The sequence below is a fragment of the Dendrobium catenatum genome, unplaced genomic scaffold (assembly GCF_001605985.2).
Source record: "Dendrobium catenatum unplaced genomic scaffold, ASM160598v2 fragScaff_scaffold_1360, whole genome shotgun sequence".
NCBI lineage: Eukaryota > Viridiplantae > Streptophyta > Magnoliopsida > Asparagales > Orchidaceae > Dendrobium > Dendrobium catenatum.
The window spans coordinates 592,025-608,381 of NW_021319822.1; the positions used below are offsets into that span (position 1 = coordinate 592,025).

Below are 16,357 nucleotides of genomic sequence, written 5' to 3' on the forward strand. Positions count from 1 at the left end.
AACTTTAACATTTTATGATTTATGATTGTTTATTAAAATTGTGTTTATGTTCTGATTGGTGTTTTTTGTCGTTCTCCACATACCTTAGCATTGTATACAAAATGGATCTACCAACAGTTTCGTCTCATGGTGTGCGTGAAAAGATTGATATTGCTTGGAGTCATTGTAGTGAAACTAAAGGTGCAGATGGAAAAAAACAATATAGATGCCTACATTGTGGGCTTAGCTTTCCTGAAATCTGTTGATGCTTCTGATATTACAAAGGATGCGAAGACACTTTGTTCACTATTTGTTGAAGTTGTAGAATGGGTAGGCCCACAGAATGTTGTGCAGCTTGTAACAGATAATGCTGCAAATTATAAAAAGGCCGGTGAATTACTACATGAAAGGTTTGGCAACATTTATTGGTCTCCATGTTCAGCACACTGTTTAAATCTTATTCTTAAAGATTTTGGGAACATGCCTCACATTCAGGATCTTGCCCAAAGAGCTTCAAAAGTTACAATTTTCATCTACAATCATGTCTTTATTCTAGCTTGGCTAATAAAAAAAGAAGGTTGGAAAGAGATTATTAGGCCTGGAGCAACTAGATTTGCTACAACTTTCATCACTTTGAAAAGCATATCTGAACACAAGCAACATTTACAGGCATTTATAACAAGCAAAGCATTCTTTGAATCAAAGATTTCCAAAACAGTCAAAGGGCAAGAAGCATCATCTATTATTTTGGATAATCAATTTTGGAATGACTGTTTGGTAAGTTCCAAATTGACTGGGCCTTTAATTCGATTATTGAGAATTGTGGATTTGGATAAAAAACCATCAGTAGGATTTCTTTATGATGGAATGTACAGAGCAAGGAGAGCAATCAAGTTAATGTTTAGGAATGTCAAAAGGTTGTACAAACCTTACACAAGTATTATAAAGAGGAGATGGGATAGTCAGCTAAGACAAGGTATACATTGTGCAGCATATTTTCTTAATCCACATTTTCAGTATGATAAAGATAATTTTTGCCAAAAACCTGAAGTACTGCAAGGTTTAACTGAACTGATTGGAAATAAAGATATATGTCCTAAACCAACAGTAACAATGAATGAAGTTAGGCTTTTCCGTGACAATTTGGAAAGTTTTGGGAAACCAATTGCTCTAAGGATAGCCAAAGAAATGTAGCCTGGTAAGTGAAACAAATATGTTAGAATGCATTTATTCTATCATGCATATCAAATATTAATTAACTAATATTTATCTCTTTATAGATGAATGGTGGAAGATGTTCGGATCAAGTGCCCCAAATTTGCAGAAATTAGCTGTTAGAATTCTCAGCCAAACATCTTCCTCTTCTGGATGTGAAAGGAATTGGAGTGTATTTGAACAGATTCATACGAAGAGAAGAAATCATTTAGAACATCAAAGGCTTAATGATCTTGTTTTTGTTCGATACAACCTCAATTTGAGGAATAGGTATGAATACATGACTTGTAATTATATTTAGATGTCATTTTTGTATGATTGTATATCTTAATAATCTTTTAATTATATTTAGATTTCAAACAAAAAAAAGAAACTATGATCCTTTGGATTATACAAGCATAGAGATGGTGGATTTTTGGGTTCTTGATGAAGAACCAGTTTCAGAGCTTATTCTGGAGAATTTAGAGAATGAAATATATGCAGAAGATGTTATTCCTGTTGCTGAAGAACTTAATACTAGTTCTACTAAAGAACCTCAAAGTAAGTTCATAATTAGTTTAAGTTATATCATTTGAAAAAGATGTTTAATATATATATAATATTTTATATTCTAATATGCAGATGATGATGTCCTAGAGGATGTTCGAAATGACAATGAAATAATTGGCAATGAAGATATTGATGCTTTTGGAGGGGAATGTTTTGATGAACAAGGATTTATGGATATAACTTTTGATGCTTCAAATCTAGGAGACGACTTCTAGATTTATTTTGATATTTATGTTTGAATTTTGAAGCTTGACTTGATATGAAATTATGAACATTTTGTGTGATGACAAAAGTTATGCATTTGTTTATGTTTTATTGACTTATTTGAAGAGACACTTATAATATATGCTATTTGTTTATGTTTCATAAACTTAATTGATGTCATGTTTATGTTATTTTAATTAGGAGCTATGAAAATAGAATGTTGAATGAATGAATTACAGAAAAATTTGATTTTTATTTTATTTTTTAAATAATATTATGATTTATTACGTCATCCGATTCGACCCCGGTTCGACCGGTCGAACTGTGAACCTCTCCTTCCTCCGGTTCGTTGTCCGATCCGATTCTGAAAACCTTGGATTGGAGTTAGTAAGTTTTTTCTTTGTTTTTTTTTACATATGTTTTGTAATCTTTTGTAAATTGGGAGATGATTGCCCCTGTATATATATATATAAAAACCGAAGTATTGCCTTTCGTTATCGCTGCCTCTTTTCCTTCCAGTTCTCACTTGCCATCGCCCGTGGCTCCCGATCATCGCGATGAAGCACACTAAGCCAGTCTTCTATTTCCTATTCGTTGCACTTATCTTCTCCTGCTCGTCCCTCGGCTTCCAATCCGATGAACTAGTCATAGACGATGAGGAGTTCGGCATCGAGGGCGGACGCGCCACTGATCCTGTGCACGCAATACCTACTTCAACCCCTGCAAGTCGCCGGCGCGTGGATCTGGATTCTTCTTCAGATTCCAAGTCGGTGCAGTTCACGCTCGAGCACGCCTTCGGGGATTCGACCTACTCTCCCGCCGGAACCTTCACCGCGCGTCTTAAAACCTGGAGTCATGGTGGAAAGGTGAGGATTTTTTTTTTTTTTTTCATTTGTGATTCTTCTACTAGACTGGTGTCCACTTCGTTTCGCACAAAAGATTGGATTTTTGTTTGGTGCTTATTTAAATTTGATTCTTTCATCCAATGAAATTTTTATCTAGTTCCGGTAATACATATTCTCTATTTCATTTTTTAGATTAAAGAAGTACCAGATGAAAACTTCATAGAATTCAGAACTGAGTTATTCTAACCCAGTGGATGTAGATTGTAGGTTTACGGCACCCGTAGTGTTTATTACGTGAAAGATTCATTTATATAATTCATTTTAGTGTCTATATTTATCACCCATTATCTCCTATACTGCCAGCTATGGCAAACTTAGACGTTACAGAATGCAAATCAAATGAGATAGCAGTTGTTTTGGCAGGTAGATAGGGACTGGCTTCTTTAAAAAAAACATCATTTCTTGGTAGAATTTTCAATACATTTCTTCTTCTTGTGTAGGATTTATTTAACTTTTCCATCCTTTGTTCTCCTCTTTGGTTGTTTCCAAGAAAATTCTTTACTTCTAATATAAGCAGTTATGCTGATGCCACAACACCTGATTGCTCGTTGTTGGTTTGCACATCATGCACTTCACCAAGCCAAATTATATTTAAAATTATAATGCTGATGCCACAACACCGTTGTTTTATGTGACCAACCCATCTAAGGCGACTCTCTTTAATCATATGTGCCACTTGAGCTACTCCAACCTTTTCACATATATGCTTATTTCATATTCTATCTCCAAGAGCAAAGCTACTCATCCACTTGAGCATCCTCATCTCAGCAACACTTAACTTAATATTATCCTTTTCTTTTAATGGCCAACATTCTGCACCATAAAGCATTGCAGGTCTAACCACCATCTTATAGAATTTTTCCTTAAGTTTGAGTGGTACTTTTCTATCACACAATAAGCCCGATGCATTCCTCTACTTCATCCATCCAACTTGAATTCTACTAATAATATCACCATCTATTTCACCATCACTCTGAACAATAGACCCAATATATTTAAAATGTGTACTCTTATTGATGACTTGATTGCTCAAAGTCAAACCTCCCACTAGAACTATTACTACTAAAATTACACTCCATGTATTCGTTTTTAGATCCACTCAAAAGAAAACCTTTAGACTCTAAGGTTGACCTCCATAATTCAAGTTTACCTTTAACTCCCTCTTTAGTCTTATAAAAAAAAAAAAAGAATATCGTTAGCAAAAAGTGTATACTAGAGAACATCCTCTTGCAAATCTCTAGTAAGAACATCCATGACTAAAGAAAAAAGATATGGGCTTAAGGGTGATTCTTGATGTAATCCAACTGGAATTGGAAAATACTTGGTCAAACCACCTTGTATTTGAACACAAGTAACAGCTCCAACATATATATCCCAAATGACTTGAATATAAGCGTTATTAATCCCTCTCTTTTAAAACTCTCCATAGCACTTCTCTTAGAACTTTATCATAAACTTTCTCTAGGTCAATAAATATCATATGAAGATCTTCCTTTTTTCTCTCTATACTTCTTCATCAAACCTGTCAATAAATATATGACTTTCATATTAGACCTACCCGGCATGAATAAAAATTGATGTTGAGAAACATTAGTATCACATTGTAACCTATGCTCTATATCTCTTCCATAGTTTTAAAGTATGACACATTAACTTAATTCTTCTATAATTTACACAATCTTGTGCATCACCTTTATCTTAAAGATAGGAATCAATACACTCATTCTCCATACATCTGACATCTTTTTAGTCTTTAAAATAATATTAAAAGTTTAGTAAGCCAAGATATCCCTTTGTCTCTTAAGAATTTTGATAGGAAGTACTTATAGACCGCGAGTATTTCCTATCAATCTTCTAAAAAAACAGCGAGAATTCTTCACAATAATCCGCACAAAATCACAAAAACAGTAGATAATTTGTATTACTTGTGAAAGCGAAACGGAAAATAGCAAGATACACTTGATCCTCTATTCGAGAGGAGGATCGATCTCTCCCAAATCTCTAGACGCAGCTAGAGCCCAAAGGAAACTTAAAATTTAAGAGATCTCAAATTTCAGCCAAAGACGCCCTAACCCTAAGAAAACAAAGTATTTAATGCATATAAATCAAAAGGAAATCCCTAAACAATATTGACATTCAAATTCCCCTCTTAATTCCCCCAAAAATCATTCCTATTGGGCTCCCTATGCGGTTTCGGATCGCACGGCTCTGCCTGGAGGCGGAAGAGATCCATCTCGGGACCGGCTAGACAGATCCATTGGACCGGGTCTAACAATACTCCCCTCCCAAAGATCCACCTTGTCCGCAAGGTGGAAAGACGACACCCTCCATTCATTCTTCATCACAAACGGTAATAATATGAAGAGTTCGGTCTTTACACTTGTGCCCGGTGTATACCTCTCTTCACATCTGAAACAAAGCCCCTTCACCCTCTTCTCTTGTAATTCTATCTTTGTGAGCTTCTTGAAGTTGTCCCTAGGTCTTCCTCCTGCAGTCTTGTCCTTCGAAGTCTTCGAAGAGTATCCGTTGTTGGCTCCTTGGATTTCAATAAGATGGTGGTCATCCTGTACGAGCCTCCTGAGCTGCCGCCTCCTATCTCTTCCTCCAGGTGCCTCTGATCTTCTACCAATTGAGCTAGCTCCATAGCCTCTCCTAAGTCACGAGGCCTCATTATTCTAACCACTGCTTGGATCTTTGGTGTCAATCCCTTCATGAAGTTTCCCTCTAGCACTGTCTCAGAAAAGGCGGTCCAATCGACTAGCAAGGTATTCAAATCTCTATCGGCACTTCGTCACTGAACCCTCCTGTGTCAAGGCGAAGAACTGCTCGTAGAAGTCTCCTCCCCTACCCATTCGGAAACGTTCTATCAAACAATTGATGTAAACACACTAGTTAGAAAAGTCAAAACAAGGAGAACCAGACTCGATTCAAATAGTAGCAATCATCTATAACATCCAAAATCCGACAAAAAAAAAAACTAGAAGATAAGTCAAAAGAAACAAAGAAAATAAAAAAAATGCTATCCTCAGATAACCGTCAGAGCGGGTTCCTCACATGCATCGAAATGTAGGTTAAAGTAAGATTAGTGCTTAGGACTAGCAAACCGATGGTCCACCACAGCAAGATCGTCCAACCGTCCAATTCAAACTCCTCCAGCAAATGCTCCCAAATCAGCTAACAAACACCACCAAAGCTCAAGAAGAAGGATACAAATGGAGTGGAACTTGCGGAGAGACGAATAGATAAGAAACCAAGATGAAAGAGGAGAAGCTCGCAAGCTTTCCTAGAGGAGGAGAATGTAATAAGCTCGCAAGCTTTTCCAAGAAGAACCCGCAGGTTTATAGCAAATTTGTTCTCAATATTCAACTCCCATTCCCTCTCAAAACATCTTATATTTATAGGCAAGAGAGGAGAAACCAAATAGCCAAAAAAAAAAAAACCTTTCATATTCTTAATTTAATGAGGGAAATTAAAAGCCAATAGCCACCTCATAATATTCTCCAATTCTACACAGGAAACAAAGCACCAAAGCCACGGAAAAGCCCCACAACAGCCACTGGAAAATAGCCCTGGCGGAACCTGAAGAGGCAGCCGCAAGAACCAGGCACGGGAAACCCACCCAGCACAGAAAACTAATAGTCAGCCACGGAAGCCCACGGGACAAAGGAACGAAAATAGCCAGCCAGCATAGGAACCTAAGGGACAAGCTCATAATTTTAAGAAGAAAAGGGGAGGAGAAGAGACCAGACCACTCCATAATGAATACAACTTATGAGCTTACCTTAGAAGATTAATGAGCTAGCAACTTAGTAATTAGAGCTCAACACCAATGAACCACCTCCTTCCAATCATCACCATAAGCCAACCCATGAACCAGCAGCAGCCAAGGACAAATCAAGCTGGCAAACCAAAGGTCTACCAAGCCCTCAAGCACAACATACCATGATCACTGGATGCCTTCCATCATTGGATAGCTAAAAAGAAAAAAAAAACATAAAAAAACTACATTAACATACTAATGTTTATCATAAAATAAAAATATAGAATATTTGATAGCATCAATTCCCCCATGGCGGGAAATTCTCATCTCCTGATGAGAAGGCTTCAATAACTCTTTTATAAAGCTCCAAATTTCAATTTTTTAGATCAGCAACATCAATCCAGGTGCAATCAGTTAATGGTCGATTGCTTCATTTGACCAAAAACCTCTTATGTTCACCATGTATCATTTTAGTGATTTTATATCAACAACATCTTCAATCTGATCTTCAGATTTTGCCAAAGGAGTAGAGAGTGGCAAAGTTTCAATGTCTACAGAATCATCAGAATTTCCTTCATATAAAGGCAGGTCAAAAATATTAAAAACAGGAGAAATGACAACAGTAATATGTAGATCCACAAGTAGGCATTAGTGCCTAATTTTCGAAGCGCACGAAAATGGCCAAATTTCTTTCTGCTTAACTTTCTAAAAGTACCAACAAGAAATCGTTGTCGACGAAAGTAAGCCATAACCAAGTCACCCAAATTGAAACTCACTTCTTTTCGATGTTTGTCAGCAGTAGATTTGTACTTAGCATTAACCTTTTGGAGTTTTTCAAGGACCTGCTATTGGACAGTCTTTATGTGGTCAAATGTTTCAAAAGCTTCAGCACTAGTTTTATTAGGTAATGACAAGCAGTTTCTATCTAAAATGTGAGGAATATGTTGCCCATAAATAATTTCAAAAAGAGATTTGCCAGTGGAACGATTAACAGAATTATTGTAAGCAAACTCTGCCTGAGGTAACACTAAATCCCATTGAGATGGTTTTTTTCCAGCAAGACATCTTAACAAATTTCCTAAGCTTATATTAACAACTTCAGTTTATCCATCAGTTTGAGGATGATAGGCACTACTATATTGAAGAGTAGTTCCAAGTTTTGCCCAAAGAGTTCTCAAAAAATGATTCAAAAATCTAGTGTCTTGATCAGAAGTAAAAGTATGAGGAATACATGTAGACGAACAATTTCTTTGAAAAATAAATCATCAATGTAAGAATCATCAGAAGTTTTCTTAAAAGGAATAAAATGCACCATTTTGTTAAATCGATCCACAACCACAAAAATAGAGTCAAATTTTCGAGAAGTAACCGAGAAACCCAAAATGAAGTCCATGGAAATATTCTCCAAAGGTTTGTTTGGAATAGGCAGAGGAGTATACAAACCATAATTTTGTGCAGTTCCTTTAAAAGCTTGTCATGTTTTACACTGTTTAACCAGCTTAGCAATGTCTTTTCTCATATGAGGCCAAAAATATTTTTCTTCAACCAAAGCAATTGTTTTGCCTTGCCCAAAATGTCCTCCCAAACCCCCACTATGCAATTCTCTCATAAGTTGTTCTCTTAAAGAATTCTTAGATATGCAATGTCTAGTTCCCTTAAACAAAAAACTTTGATGTATAACAAACTGAGCAGAAGGATCAGTTCCAGAAGCAAGACAAGAATCCCAAATATTTTTAAAATCAGTAATTTGCATAAGTATCTTTCAAAAAATCAAAAGAAGTAACAGTCAGAAAAACAATTATCAACAAGTGAGATATTTGACTTAAGGCATCAGCAACCTTATTTAAAACCCTAGTTTTATGTTTGAAATGAAAAGAATACTCTTGTAAGAAAGAAACCCATTTGGTATGTCTTTTGTTTAGATTTTTTTGTGAACCCAAAAATAGTAAAGTCTTGTGGTTAGTATTCAAAATAAATTTCCGTTAAATCAAATAGCATATCCAGAATTTCAAAGCTTGAACAATGGCATAAAACTCCAAGTCATAAGTAGAATATCGAGATCGAACATCATTTAATTTTTCACTAAAATATGCAATAGGCTCTCCTTCCTGACTCAAAATAGCACCAATACCAACATGCAAAGCATCACAATCAACTTCAATTTTTTTTTTAAAATTTGGCAGACTAAGAATTGGAGCTTGACTCATTTTGACTTTGATAAGTTGAAAATTTTTTTCAGCCTCAGGGGTCCATTTAAAGACTCCTTTTTTTAAACAATCAGTGATAGGAGCGATTACAGAATTGAAGTTTTTAATGAATCGACGATAAAAAGATGCTAACCCATGAAAACCTCTTACCTCACTGATATTTTTAGGAACACGCCAGCTCTTTATCGCCTCAATTTTCACAGGATCTACTTTGATTCCCTTAGCAGACACAATGTAACCCAATAATGTCAAACTTGAAGTCATAAAAGAACACTTCTTTAAATTGATATACAGCTTTTGTTCTCTTAAAGTTTGCAAAATTTGTTTGACATGAAAAAGATGTTCAGATGGATGAATTCTGTAAATCAGAATATCATCAAAATATACTACCACAAGCTTTCTAATAAAAGGTCGCAAAACATGATTCATTGTTCGCATAAAAGTACTTGAAGCATTTTACAAACCAAAAGGCATAATAAGCCATTCATACAGGCCCTCTTTGGTATTAAAAGCAGTTTTACATTCATCTCCAAGTTTGATTCTTATCTGATGATACCCACTTTTCAAATCAGTTTTAGAAAAATTTTTGGCACCACTTAGCATATCTAGCATGTCATATAACCTAAGAATTAGAAACCTGTATTTGATGGTTATTTTATTTATGGCTCGGCTATCCACACACATTCTCCAGGTTCCATCTTTCTTAGGAGTAAGCAAAGCAGGCACAACACAAGGACTTAGACTTTACTGGATTAAACCCTTTTCCAACAGTTCAGACAGTTGCTTGGAAAGTTCCTGATGTTCATTTGGACTCATTATATAATGTGAAATGTTAGGCAATGTAGCTCCAGAAATTAAGTCGATTTGATGTTGAATGTCTCTCATTGGAGATAAACCAGTTGGTAACTCATCAGGTTTTTAATCAGAAAACTCATTAAGCAATGGTTGTATTTATTTAGGAATCTCAAGAGTTAAGTCAGTTTCTTTTCCAAGCACCAAATAAACCACTTCAGACCGTGTTAATTTATTTGTGTTCAAAAGCAATTCAGGAGTGAAAGATTTTGCAGATTTATTGTTCTTTTCAGAAATGTTTCTTTGTGGAAAAAGAGCGGACTCATTATTTTTAATTAAGGTATAGGTGTTCTTTTCTCCATCATGAATGATTTTATGATCATACTGCCATAGACGACCCAAAAGGATATGACAGACTTCAAGAGGTACCACGTCACAAACAATTTGATCATTATAAGTTCTTCTAATTGTTAAGTTCACAGTGCATTTTTTGGTTATAGGAACCTCACCCCCTTCTTTAAATCAAGATATTTTATATGACTTAACAAGAGATTTTGTTTTCAATTTAAGCTTCTCCACCATGTGCTGTGACACGAAATTTCCTGAACTTCCACTATCAATCATTAAGGTACATATTTTTCCTTCAACAGTGCAGGTAGTCCTAAAGATATTTTTTCTAAGCCATTTATCTTCCTTTTCAATTTAAGCGCTTAAAACTTGTCGAATTACTAACAATGGTTCTCCTTCATCACATTCCAAGTCAAATTTTTCCATTTCAGCTTCATTTTCAAATTTTGTTTCGTTCTCTTCCTCTTCCTCTTCTTCTATTTCTTTTTCATTCTCTATGAAGTTACTACGTGGAGGGTTATTTTTTATGCAAGTAGCCGACAAATGATCATATAGACCACATTTGTAACAAGGCCCAATCAGTTTAGATTGTTCAGTAGGTTTAGATCTCATTAACCCTTTACCCTTATCCTGATTTTGACTTTCAATATTTTTAACTTTCACACCCGAAGTTCCAACAGAAGTTTGAGATTGAAGTTTAGCCCCACTAGTTTGTTGCCGCTTATATGTTTCAGTTATTTTGTTGCTTCCCCGCAAATGTTGTTTTTCAATTTTCAAGGCCATGCAATAAGCTTCATCTAACTTGATTACATGATGCAAATTAAGTTGATCCTAAATTGTCCATTTTAACCCATTAAGATATCTGATTACAGTTTTCTCCTCAGATTCATCCAAATCATTTCTAGCTTGCAATTTAAAAAAGTTTTTAGTGTATTCTTCCACAGTTTGATTTCCTTGACGCAAATTGCTAAATTCCTGAAAGATAGTTCTTGAATGATCAGAAGACAGAAATTTTCCTTTAATTTTTTCTTTCATCCTATCCCAAGTTTGAATTTTTTCTTTACCTCGCCTTAATCTATTGTTTTGTAAGTTTTTCCACCAAGTTAATGAATGTCCCGTTAATTTTAAACTTGCGAATTTGACTTTTCAATTATCCGGAATTTCTTTCCATTCAAAAAATTGATCCATTTTCTCTACCCATTCAATGAATTGTTCAGGTTGTAATTTTCCTTCAAAATTGTGGACATCGATTTTAATTTCGTAATCCTAGTTTCTTTGTCGCCTATTTTGATTTCTAGGTTTTTCCTCCTCACTTTCAGAAGTTTGAACATTAGGATTAATATTAGATTGATTGACATTCAGATTAGTAATTGCTTCAGCTACCGTGTTGATTTGTTGTTGCAAATTATTCAATTGTTGCATCATTTGTTGACAATCCCCTTAATTATTAGCCATTTGTTAATTACAAAAGAGAAAGACTCCCACCTACCCAAAATTAAGCGAACTTGCTCTGATACCAAATTTGATGTAAACACACTAGTTAAAAAAGCCAAAACAAGGAGAGCAATGGGCAAAACTTAACCATACTCAATTCAAAGAGTAGCAATCATCTATAACATCCAAAATCCGACAAAAAACTAGAAGATAAGTCAAAAGAAACAAAGTAAAAAAAAAAAAAAAACGCTATCCTCAGACAACCGTCAGAGCGGGTTCTTCACATGCATTGAAATGTAGGTTAAAGTAAGATAAGTGCTTAGGGCTAGCAAACCGATGGTCCACCACAGCAAGATCGTCCAACCGTCCAATTCAAACCCCTCCAGAAAATGCTCCCAAATCAGCCAACAAACACCACGAAGCTCAAGAAGAAGGATACAAATGGAGTGGAACTTGTGGAGAGATGAAGAGGTAACAAGCCAAGACGAAAGAGGAGAAGCTCACAAGCTTTCTTTGAGGAGAAGGAGAATGGAACAAGCTCGCAAGCTTTTCCAAGAAGAACCCGCAGGTTTACAGCAAATTTGCTCTCAATATTCAACTCCCATTCCCTCTCAAAACATCTCATATTTATAGGCAAGAGAGGAGAAACCAAACATAAAAAAAAACCTTTATTCTTAATTTAATGAAGGAAATGAAAAGCCAACAGCCACCTCATAATATTCCTCAATTCTACACAAGAAACAAAGCACCAAAGCCATGGAAAAGCCCCACAACAGCCACGGGAAAACAACCTATGCGGAACCTGAAGAGGCAGCCGTAAGAACCAGGCACGGGAAAACCACCCAGCACAGAAAACTAATAGTCAGCCACGGAAATCCACGGGACAAAGGCACGGAAACAGCCAGCCAGCATAGCAACCCAAGGGACAAGCTCAAAATTTTAAGAAGAAAAGGGGAGGAGAAGAGACAAGACCACTCCATAATGAATCCAACTTATGAGCTTACCTTAGAAGATTAATGAGCTAGCAACTTAGTGATTAGAGCTCAACACCAATGAACCACCTCCTTCCAATCATCACCATAAGCTATAAGCCAACCCGTGAACCAGCAGCAGCCAAGGACAAATCAAGCTAGCAAACCAAAGGTCTACCAAGCCCTCAAGCACAACCTACCATGATCATTGGATGTCTTCCATCATTGGATAGCTAAAAGAAAAATAAAATAAAAAACTACATTAACATACTAATGTTTATCATAAAATAAAAATACAAAATATTTGATAGCATCAACAATCCTTGAACTCTCTCCAATTACGTATGGGTCGTCGCATGCCCCTCCACTGATACCAAGACAAAGCCTTCCCTTCTAAACATAGGCTCGCCGCCGTCAATCTCTCCTCCTCTATCAGCCCATTGACGGCGAAATATTTTTCTACCGTGTAGATCCACCCGTGTGTATCCTCCCCCTCAAAGATTGATATCTTCAATTTCCTCACCCTCGGGTCACACCCATTTCCCCTAAATCCTCAATAACCTCCCATTCCTCGAAGCAGAGGTGCTCCTCAATTGTCACGATTTTTCCTCCGGCAATCATACCCAAATCATTCATCAAAATCCTTTTTTCTTCTTTTAAAATCAGCACTCCGGTGATAAAAATTTTCCCATTGCCTTACAAATTTAGCACCCCTTCTTGCGTAGCCAATGCTCATCTCCTCCCTAGAAAGTAGTTCTAGAGGAAGCATTCCGTCCCCTCCCTCCAGGATCTCTACTTCTGGTTTTTCCCTTCCCCTAGATGTGTTAGGGTTCCTATCTCTTTTATGACTGCCGGTAGTTTCCTTTACTTCCGATGTCACCGGTTTGGTTTTGGCTTCAAGCAATTTCTTCAACATGTCTTCCACCACGACGAACTTTTCCTCTATCTTTTTATTGACGGATGCAATTTGACTTTGAAAATAAGCTATCTTTTTTTCTCAAAATCTGCTTTGAGTTGCCCAAGTTCACCCTCCAAAACTTTCACTTTCCTTCTGGCCATTGGTTCCCCTTCGATCGGCATGCTCTGATACCAATTTGATAGGAAGTACTTGTAGACCGCGAGTATTTCCTATCAATCTTCTATAAAATAGCGAAAAGTTTTCACAAAAATCTGCATAAAATCACAAAAACAGTAGATAATTTGTATTACTTGATGAAAGCGAAATGAAAAATAGCAAGATACACTTGATCTTTTATTCGAGAGGAGGATCGATCTCTCCCAAATCTCTAGACGTAGCTAGAGCTCAAAGGAAACCTAAAATCTAAGAGAGATCAAATTTCAACCAATTCAAGATGCTCTAACTTACCCTAGGGAAACAAAGTATTTAATGCTTACAAATCAAAAGGAAATTCTTAAATAGTCCCTACATTCTAATTTCTCTCTTAATTTCCCAAAAAATCATTCCTATTGGGCTCCCTGTGCGGTTTCGGATCGCGCAGCTCTTCTTGGAGGCGGAAGAGCAAGTCACGTAAACCGGTTGCATCGGACCGGCTTGACCGGTCCATTGGACCGGGTCCAACACATTTCAACACCTCTATTGGAATATCATCAGGTCAAACAGTTTTCCCACACTTTATTTTCTTTAACTTCAGTTTTCGTAATACGCCATTAAAAACAAAATTTTTTATTTTCATTTAGGGTGTTAAGGTTACTAAAGTCAATCTTATTTTCACAATCTTCATTGAAAAACATAGGCAAATATCTCATCAACCTTTGTTGAATATCATCTTCTAAAAAAGTAATTTTTGATTTTCATCCTTAATGCATTTCACTTGAAATAAATCCGTACTATTCCTATCTCTTTCTTTGGATAGCTTATACATATATCTTCACACTCTTTAGTATTTAATCCATTATATAAATCATTAAAAATTAAAGTCTTTGCATCGCAGAATGCTTTCTTAGACTCCTTACGGGCAACTTTATATCTTTCACAATTTTCAAAATTTTTACATTTAAAATAATTTTTATAACAAAGCTTCTTATTTTTTATCTTTTCTTGTACTTTTTGATTTTGTCATCAACTATTTCACTATTATAAGTTTTTCCTTTTGATACTCTAAGCATATCCTTTGCAACATTCTTAATATTATGCTTCTATTTTTCACATAATATTAGCTTCCTCATACACCGACAAAATCTTAGAATCGTGAATCTTACTCTCAAAGATATTTTTGTTAGAGTTCTTTAAATGCCACCATTTTAATCCTAGAACAATGACATAATATATTTTTCATACTCTGCCATTTCATCTTAAAGTCTAAAACTAATATGCGGTGTTGAATACATAGACTTTCATTCAAAATAACTTTACAATTTCTGCAATCTAAATAATCTATTTTTCTTATAAGAAAATAATCAATCTGAGTTTTATTATATCCATTATTATAAGTGATGGGATGCTCATCTCTTTTTTTAAATAAAGTATTAGTAATAACAAAATCATAAGCTAGAGCAAAATCTAATATAGTCTTACAACCTTCATTAGTCACCTCAAACTCATAGCCACCATTAATGCTTTTAAAATCCTCTCCCTCTTTACCAACATGTCCATTTAAATCTCCCCCAATAAAAAACTCTTTCTTCAAGATATATCTTTTGTATTAATTCTTCTATGTCATTACAAAATTTTAATTTTGAGCACATATTCAATCCTACTTGAGGAGCATAAGCACTTATAATATTAATAGTCTTATTATCAACAATAATCTTCAAAGCTATAATTATATTAATTTTTATAATATTATCTTTCAAATTCTTATTTATAGTCACTCATACGCCATTTCTACTATGACTCCTACCAGAATACCAGAGTTTAAACCCTAAACTATCAATCTCCTTAGCCTCTCTTCCATCCATTTAATTTTTTGAATGCATAGAATATTTATCTTCTAATGAATCATAATATCAATTAATTCTATTAATTTGCCTATTAGGGAACCCACTTTCCACGATCCTAATTTTAGTTTCATGAATTAGCTTTTCTGTCCACATCCGTCCATGATGTGGGAACCCTTACCTATTTAACACTGTATATGGACATCGATGCAGCGATCCTTGCACACTTTTCACTGTAATTAGACCATACAACGCATCGCTTACAGGGAATGCCCTAGCATTAACATAATATATTAAATGATTCATGTCATGATTATTCGACAAGCTTTATGCTGGCTGTCGGCTACCTAAGCCAACCCTCTACTTTTCTCATCCAGGACTTGGGACCTGGCAATGACAGTGTTAAGATGAAGAGAAACTAATAAATGAAATGTAAAACTCGAAATGAAGAATGGAAATACACTCAAGTAGCTTTACCATTCTCATTGTTAAAACCTTTGATAGTCATCATTTTCATCATCATTGTAATTAGAACCATATTTGAAAGGAGCATTTTTATATGAATCATAAGGAGCAATCATAAAGGTCACTTTGTTTACCCTTCCAATCTTTGATATATTTATTTAACTCATATTTTAATCAATTTTACATGTCCAATATGACCATGTTTTGATTACGTTGTTGCAATTTTGGAGATGAGTTAGTTATCCAATTGTGATTATATTCTTGTATATGTGCCCCTTTATGATTTATAATCAACTCGATACTCCAATATTATTATAATATAACATGAAATCGATTTGATAATGTTGATGCATGAATGCCATATAGGTGCATTTTTCTAGGGTTTTTCCAAAGAATTGCAAAGATCTAGATATTTTCCTATATGATCAAATGCAAAAACCCGCCCAAAAGATGCTAAGATGATTAGGGGAAGAAAGAGATTATCATTAATTGATCAACAAAACTCTAATTAGGTTTCTAACATTCAATCCGTGTTTTCCTTGGCTCTCTCTTTGTTTGATTGCTGGCTTCTCTTTGATTTAGCTTTAAGTAGTGAGGAATTCAGTATTATTTCTAAAACAATGATCAAAA

At 35.3% G+C, this 16,357-nt stretch overlaps 2 protein-coding genes across 3 annotated transcripts in view; both read left to right on the forward strand.

The window, feature by feature from the left end:
• The first annotated feature begins 126 nt into the window (after window positions 1-126).
• On the forward strand, window positions 127-1,173 carry LOC110116011. The gene has a single exon (XM_020849435.2). It carries the CDS (start codon window positions 127-129, stop codon window positions 1,171-1,173), a length of 1,047 nt encoding a protein of 348 aa, XP_020705094.2.
• A 1,257-nt stretch (window positions 1,174-2,430) lies between these two features.
• LOC110116004 (ER membrane protein complex subunit 10) overlaps window positions 2,431-16,357 on the forward strand; it is a 45,307-nt gene continuing 31,380 nt past the window's right edge. For both annotated transcript variants that reach the window (XM_020849430.2, XM_028699670.1), the window contains exon 1: window positions 2,431-2,813. In XM_020849430.2, the coding sequence (XP_020705089.1) occupies window positions 2,505-2,813 (309 nt within the window). In that variant the 5' untranslated portion in view covers window positions 2,431-2,504. The remainder of the gene's footprint in view (window positions 2,814-16,357) is intronic.